This window comes from Myotis myotis, unplaced genomic scaffold, assembly GCF_014108235.1.
Source record: "Myotis myotis isolate mMyoMyo1 unplaced genomic scaffold, mMyoMyo1.p scaffold_m19_p_6, whole genome shotgun sequence".
Lineage (NCBI taxonomy): Eukaryota > Metazoa > Chordata > Mammalia > Chiroptera > Vespertilionidae > Myotis > Myotis myotis.
In genome coordinates this window covers 73,500,780-73,508,957 of record NW_023416368.1, presented here as the reverse complement: position 1 = coordinate 73,508,957, position 8,178 = coordinate 73,500,780, and the positions used below count along the sequence as shown (strand labels likewise).

The window sequence follows — 8,178 nt, the reverse complement described above, 5'->3', positions numbered from 1 at the left end:
ATTCAGAAACCAATTAAAAACAAGTACAAATAATCCCTGAGCTGTGCCTTTGCTCAAGAGACAAAAAGAGACCAGTTCCATGAAAAACTAACTAGTAAAATTGTTTAAAATAATGGAAAGTTGAAATATGTTCAGAATTAGTAAATTTGGCTTATTTTTAATGGCTAATGTTTATGATCCTGAATGAGAAAATATCTTGGAGATTTTTTGTCAATGGCCTGTGCCACCTACCGTCATAGTTTTACTGCAAGGAAACTGAAAGTTAATACATGGGAAAGTTAATACATTTGGATTTCTTTTAATCATAACTTTTTTCTTTTCTTTCTCAAGTAAAGTTGGAACATTCTCCTTTTTTTTCCCTAGGTGTTTCTTAAGATGCAAGTAAAGAGGCAAAATAGCCAACATATTAATAATATCAGAAGAGGAACAACCCAAAATAGTAGCAGGTAACTCTTCCCTTGGTGCTTTTCATTCTCTTTCCTCCCAGGGGGTGGGCCACTATCTATACTACCTCCACTGCCTTTTTTCAGACAGAAGGGAGGGTCCCACTCTGAGTTGCAATGGCAGTGCTGCCTGTTGTTGCAGACTCCTTTCAGATTGCAGGTCTTAGGTGAACAACTAGTTACCAGAAGTGACCTATGGACACACTTCCTTGTGATGCAGACATGTTCTGACCCACACTCTGTCCCATCTTTCACATCACCAATGTCAGGTATGGTCATCCCGAAGTGGTAGTCGGTACCCCAGCAGGTGATGCCATTGAACTGAGTCCAATGCACAGTAGAATGATCCCTTACAAGGGGAATTTGTATCACGTTATCACACTGAATCCTCCCGCACAAGGTATCTGAGATGTCACATTTTACATATCTAGAGTACTTGAAACCACAGTTTCCAAAACGGTCACCTCTGGTGTTCATTTTTGTGTAGCAACTCTGATTTGCACTCTTGGCCTCTTTGCCAAAAATGTTCCTACACTGCTCTTCACGGTTATTGCATCTCTTTTCATAGCAGTAGCCATCGCCCTTGCATGGGATTCCATTCTGCAAGTACACATCCTCTGGACAATGGTAGGATGTCCCATTGCACCACTCTGGGAGATCACAGTCATTTTCCTCTTGTCTACAAACTTCGCCTGTTGGCAGGAACTGACAGTCTTTGCAACAGAGACCAGAAGCACAAGCAGCTCCAGCGCTGAGAGTGCAGTTGGACTCACAGCACGGATCTTTCATACACAAATGTAAAGTGCCACAGTCACACTCTTCTCCTTCTTCAACCACATTGTTCCCACACCGTGGAAGTGTGAAGATGTTCCTTGTATTTAATGACACGTACATACAATTTCGCCTTGCAATAGTGTCCATGAAGCTAGCATAGCTGCAGTTGCTGAATCTAGTTGCATTTGCTTTTTCTGGAAACATTATACAGGCTTTATGTCCACATGCACAAGTTGGTCCATCATGATCCATACCCAAATTATGCCCAATCTCATGTGACACTATATATGCAAAATCATACAAGCTATCACTCATAAAACTATCAACTCCACAATTAAATCGAAAGTCACACACTCTTCCAATATAAGATAAGCCAACAGTAATACCAAAGTCATGCTTTACAAAAAGATGTGCAACATCATGGGGAATGCGGTTATTCAAGCTAGTTATCTTCCATGTGGAAAATTCGTTCAGGAGACCACGTATGGTATTTATTGTAAAGAGATTTTTTTCAGTCCAGACCTCAATTCCCATTAAAACCACATCAATATCCAGTGAATGCAAAAAGTTATCTACTCCATTGACAACAAGGAATACTTCAAACTGCACAGCTGTGGTGTTACGTTTGTGATGAAGATAGCGATTGTGGTCCACCACCACTGCCAGTTCAAGAAGCCGCCTGTGAGTCCACCAGCCTTCATACCCACTCTGCATCAAAGTGAAATTAGTAGTCTCTTGAAACTTCAGTTGTTGTGCTATTTCTTCATCTGTTACTCCACATTTCATGGGTAGGAATTGTGTCTCTTCACTGTCCACTTTATATATGAAATGTTCTGAGGTGGTAGAAAGTCTCTTGGGCTCTATTTCGTAAACAGTGTCATTTGTTTGTAGTATTCCTTGCAAACCCCCCAAACAGGTACTGAGGGTAACCAGGGATTCTGGGTCTCCCTCCACATAACCATGATAGTAGCAGTTATTCTGGATAAAAGGCTGGTCCTCAAGGAGAGCTCCCTGGTCTGTGTAGGTAACCACTCGGAAGTGTCTGGATAGAAAATGCTTTTTGACCTTCATGTGCACAATGTGTCTCTGCCCCTCAAAATGCAGGCTGTACGTGAGCCAGCCTGGAGGCATCATGCTGCTGGCATGCCTCATGGGAATCACCACTTCTGGGGGACCATTACGTTGAGAGTTCCCAGTCTGGGACCATCCAGTAAGAAACAGAAACACCCCCTGCCAGAGCAGAAGAAGAATTACCTTCACATGCACCAAGGCTTCACCCACAGCCATTATGGAGCCACCTTATGCAGCCACTGGTGAGAGGAAAGAAGGGCAGGGCATGAAGCATCACTGCTGTGTCTCCTCCATCTGCGCTGGCTCTATGCAGTGCTGATCTTTATTTTGACTTCTGGGAGAGGCACTTCATCAGAGAAGCAACACTAAAAAAAAAAGTAAAAATGAAGAGCAGAGACAGAGATGGGGGTCTTAAGGTTCAGGTCGAAGCAAAGGGTTAAAAATGAGCTAGTGTTTGGCTCCAGACAAGACTCAGTGCACTGCATGCATTTGCCTGTTTACTCATAAATAATAGAAGGCACAGTGACAGTGCGGATGTACAAAGGGATTGTGATTGGCCATCAATTAATACTTACTGAACCTAGAAAAAGGACACATGTAAATTTATGATACTGTTCTTTCAATATATGGATATGTATGACACTACCCAATAAAAATATAAAACGAAAGTGAACATATATCCTATGCATAGAAGCATAATCAATGGACAAAGACAATAGGGGGCTGAGGGCCTGTGCTGGGAGGCAGGAGCGGGCTGGGAGATGTCAATGGGGGGAAAAGGAGACATGGAATACTTTCAACAATAAATAATTTAAAAAAGTGAACATATATCATGTTTTAATGAAGGGGAATTAATTTCTACATATGGACTTTGTATAAATATCAATATGTAGGTCTTCCTTTCACTGTCAAAGAAGAATTATTTAGTCACTTAGGAGAGATATAAACGCTATTCACATACTTTATTGTTTCCAATTTTTGTAATATATAATATGTACTTCCAATATAATAGGTTATTATTTGTATTATCTCCTTTCTGCATTTCTCTAATTATTTAACCCTGTGAAACTGGAAGAGACAAAGCACCAATATTCTCCAAATATTAGTATCTACTTTATGCTAAGCTCTATATTCAATAGACATTAGTGGTATTGCAGGAGGAGTATATTGGGTTCATGATGGATTAACTAAAAAGTTTTTGTTTAATTATACTCTTGAGAAGAATAATATTTTAAAAAACTTTAGCCATATAAAGTGAAAGGAATCAAACTAGTTGGGAGAGTAAATATTTGGAAATGGGAGTGCACTGAAGGCAAAATAATGTACTTTCAGAATCAGTAAGTCCTAAAGGAGGGAGGGAAGCAGCATTATTAAATTCAACAATGTGACAGCTCCGGTAACTAACTATTACGCAGCCAGCTCTGGGCAGTGAACTTCCACTGGACAGAGAGGCCCTATAGCCTCAGAGGCCAACCCCAGAACACTGCCACCCAGAGGCTGACCCATAAACTGACTCTTTGCTAAACACAAAATAAGGCAGTATGGGAAACAAATGCGGCCTGCTTTAAAATAAGGACTGTGGTTTACAACACAGAGGAACAGTGTATCGCAGGGAAACTCAACACTCTCCTGAATACCTGGCAGGTCTAAGGCGAGCCACACTGAAGAATAGAAGAACCGAAGGACCTTCACTACTGCAATTTTTTTTTTCTTTTTTCACCTTTTAACTAAGAAACCAATTTTTTTCTTTTCTTCTTCTTCTTCTTCTTTTTTTCTTTTTTTTCTTCTTTTTCCATCACCTGATTCTACCCTTTTAATTACTACCTTCTTATTTTTAACCAGTATTATTACTGCTACCATTTTACCATTTTTTAAAAGTGCCATTTTATTTTCTCTTTATTTTATTTTGGGATTAGTGTTCTCCATTCTATTTTCATCATTATATTATTGGTTGTTTCTAGTTTGCATCCATCTCCAGGGAGCTGTTGCTGGAATTTGTTGGGATTAATGGCTGTTCTATAGGAGTATTCTCCTCATATAAAAAGTCTCTTCCCCTCTTCCACTTCATTCTCTCTTTTCGCTCTTTTTTTTCTTTTCTTTTCTTTTCTTTTCTCGCTCTTATTTTCCCCCCTCCTTTTTCCCAATTTCATTTTTGCACTCCTTTTTTTGTTCCCTACTTTTCTTTTCTTTTTTCTCTTTTATCTTTTTCTCTTCCTTCTTCCTTATCCCCTAATTCTCTTAATTCGGGTGGTCACCTTTATTTGGGGTTATTAATATCGTGAATATATTTGTGTATAGTGCCTGGTACGTGGTGCCTTGTTGTGTTGTATTTTGTGCCTTTAAATCAACGCAGCAGATCCAAGCAACAGCAACCTCCTGAGCACCACATCCTCTGCTGAGGAACAGCAGCTGTATGTGAAACCTCGCCCCACCAGCCAGAAGAGCCACCACAGCTGTGAACAGCACCCACCAGAGGAGCTGCTGCCAACTGAAGAGCAGCTGCTACCGCAACCGCCCGAAGAGCAACCGCAGACCAAGGAGTCACTGCCACCAAGGGAGCAACCACTGAACGACTCAACGTCTAGATATGTCAGTGAGATCAAACATGGGTAGACAAAGAAACCCCCAAAGGAAAGAGAAGGAGGACTCTCCAGAAAAGCAGCTAAGTAATACAGAGGCATGCAACATGACAGAAAAAGAATTCAGAATAAGGGTCCTAGAGTGCATAAACCGATGGAGGAAAAAATCAACAACCTCTGCAAGAAGCAAGAAGAAACAGATGAAAAAATCGATAACATATGGAAGAAGCTAGAAGAAACAGATGAAAAAATCAACAACTTAAGTAAGACCCAAGAAGAAATGAAGAGTGATATAGCTGCACTGAAAAACTCCATTGAAAGTATCAACAGTAGACTAGGAGAAGCGGAGGACCGAATTAGTGAATTAGAAGACAAGGAAGCAAAACACACCCAAAATGTACTGCAATTGGAGAAAAAAATTAAAAGACAGGAGGAGAGCCTAAGGGATCTTTGGGACAACATGAAATGAAACAACATACGAATAATAGGGGTACCAGAACAACAGAAGGATGAACAAGGATTAGAAAACCTATTAGAAGAAATAATATCAGAAAACTTCCCTGAGGTGGGGAAGAAAAAAGTCACACAAGCCCAGAGAGTCCCAAACAAGGTGAACCCGAAAAGACCCACACCAAGACACATCATAATTACCATGGCAAATGTTCAGGACAAAGAGAGAATCTTACAGGCTGCAAGAGAGAGGCGGAAAGTTACATACAAGAGATCTCCCATTAGATTGTCAAATGATTTCTCAACAGAAACACATCAGGCCAGAAAAGAATGGACGGAAATTTACAAAGTGATGCAAAGCAAATGTCTGAATCCAAGAATACTCTATCCAGCAAGGCTATCATTCAAACTTGAGGGGAAATAAGAAGCTTCACAGACAAAAAAAGGCTAAGGGAGTTTATCACCACCAAGCCAGCAATGCAAGGAATGCTAAAGGGACTGGTATAAAAAGAAGAAATAAAAAGCTCAGAAAGAAAACAGCCACACAAAAAAAGAAATGGCTACAAACAAGTACCTTTCAATAATAACTTTAAACGTAAACGGACTAAATGCTCCAACCAAAAGACATCGAGTGGCTGAATGGATAAGACAACATGACTCATACATCTGCTGTCTACAAGAAACCCACCTCATTAGAAGGGACTCACACAGACTGAAAGTGAAAGGATGGAAAAATATCTTTCAGGCAAATGGAAAGGAAAAGAAAGCTGGGGTAGCAAGACCTCAAAGTGAAGGCCATAACAAGAGATAAGGAAGGCCACTTCTTAATACTAAAGGGATCAATACAACAAGAAGATATAATCCTGGTAAACATATATGCACCCAATGCAGGAGCACCCAAATTCATAAAAAAAACTCCTGGAAGATATCAAAGGAGAGATCGACAACAATACAATCATAGTAGGGGACTTTAATACACCACTGACAGCACAGGATAAGTCCTCTAGACAAACAATCAGCAAAGATACAGCAATCCTAAATGACTCACTAGATCAGATGGACTTAATAGACATCTTCAGAACACTTCACCCCAATGCCACGGAATATACATTCTACTCAAATGCTCATAAGATATATTCAAAAATAGACCATATATTGGGTCACAAGCAAAGTATCCCCAAATTCAAGAAGATTGAAATCATAAAAAGCGTCTTCGCAGACCACGATGGCATAATATTAGAAATAAACTACAATAAAAACAACCCAAAATACTCAACCACCTGGAGGTGAATAGCATGCTATTAAATATTGATTGGGTTACCAATGAAATCAAAGAAAAAATTCAAAACATCCTGGAAACTAATGACAATGAAAGCACAACAATCCAAAACCTATGGGACACAATGAAAGCAGTCCTGAGAGGGAAGTTTATAGCTCTACAGGCCTATCTCAAAAAACAAGAAAAAATGGTAGTAAATCATCTAACTCTACAACTCAAAGAATTACAAAGAGAGCAACAAGAAAAGCCCAGAGTGAGCAGAAGGAAGGAGATAATAAAGATTAGAGCAGAAATAAATGACATAGAGACCAAAAAAACAATACAGAAAATCAATGAAACCAAGAGCTGGTTCTTTGAAAGGATAAACAAGATTGACAAACCTCTAGCCAGACTCACCAAGAAGCAGAGAGAGAGGACCCAAATAAACAAAATCAGAAATGATAGAGGCGAAATAACAACAGACCCCACAGAAATACAAATGATTGTTAAAAAATACTATGGACAGCTCTACTCCAACAAACTAGACAACATGGAGGAAATGGACAAATTCCTAGAAAAATACAACATTCCAAAACTCAATCAGGAAGAATCTAAAAATCTCAACAGGCCAATAACTATGGAAGAAATTGAAGCAGTCATCAAAAAGCTTCCATCAAACAAAAGCCCAGGACCAGATGGCTTCACAGGGGAGTTTTACCAAACATTCAAGGAAGAACTAAAACCTATCCTCCTCAGACTACTACAAAAAATTCAACAGGAAGGAACACTTCCAAGCTCATTCTATGAAGCCAGCATCACCCTAATACCAAAACCAGGTAAAGACAACACAATGAAAGAGAATTACAGGCCAATGTCCCTCATGAACATAGATGCCAAAATCCTCAACAAAATCTTAGCAAATCGGATCCAGCAGTACAGCAGAAAGATCATACACCATGACCAAGTAGGATTTATCACAGGGATGCAAGGATGGTACAATATCTGCAAATCAATAAACGTGATACATCACATAAAGAAATTGAAAGAAAAACACCACATGGTCATATCAATTGATGCAGAAAAAGCATTTGACAAAATTCAACACCCATTTTTGATAAAAACTCTCAGCAAGGTGGGAGTAGAAGGATCATACCTCAACATAATAAAAGCCATATATGACAGGCCCACAGCCAACATCATACTCAATGGACAAAAACTAACACCATTTCCCCTAAGAACAGGAACAAGATAGGGATGCCCATTCTCACCACTCCTGTTCAACATAGTACTGGAAGTGTTAGCCATTGCAATTCGGCAAGAAGAAGAAATAAAAGGCATCCAAATTGGAAAAGAGGAAGTAAAACTGTCCTTATTTGCAGACGACATGATATTATACATACAAAACCCTAGAGACTCCATCAAAAAGCTACTAGACTTAATACATGAATTTGGCAATGTAGCAGGATACAAAATTAACCCCAAGAAATCTGAGGCATTTCTATACACCAATAGTGAACTTTCAGAAAGAGAGATTATAAAAACAACCCCGTTTACCATCGCCCCCCAAAAATTAAGCTACCTAGTAATACACATAACTAAAGAG

General features: G+C 39.4%; 1 protein-coding gene across 1 annotated transcript; it reads right to left on the bottom strand.

Annotated features, from left to right (window-relative positions):
- Positions 1 to 359: 359 nt before the first annotated feature.
- Positions 360 to 2,504, bottom strand: LOC118658502 (disintegrin and metalloproteinase domain-containing protein 25-like). The gene has a single exon (XM_036314026.1). It carries the CDS (start codon positions 2,502 to 2,504, stop codon positions 360 to 362), a length of 2,145 nt encoding a protein of 714 aa, XP_036169919.1.
- Between the last annotated feature and the right edge of the window lie 5,674 nt (positions 2,505 to 8,178).

Bases quoted from the DNA above. Each gene is read 5' to 3' on its own strand.
- LOC118658502 (XM_036314026.1), bottom strand. From the start codon at position 2,504: ATGGCTGTGGGTGAAGCCTTGGTGCATGTGAAGGTAATTCTTCTTCTG.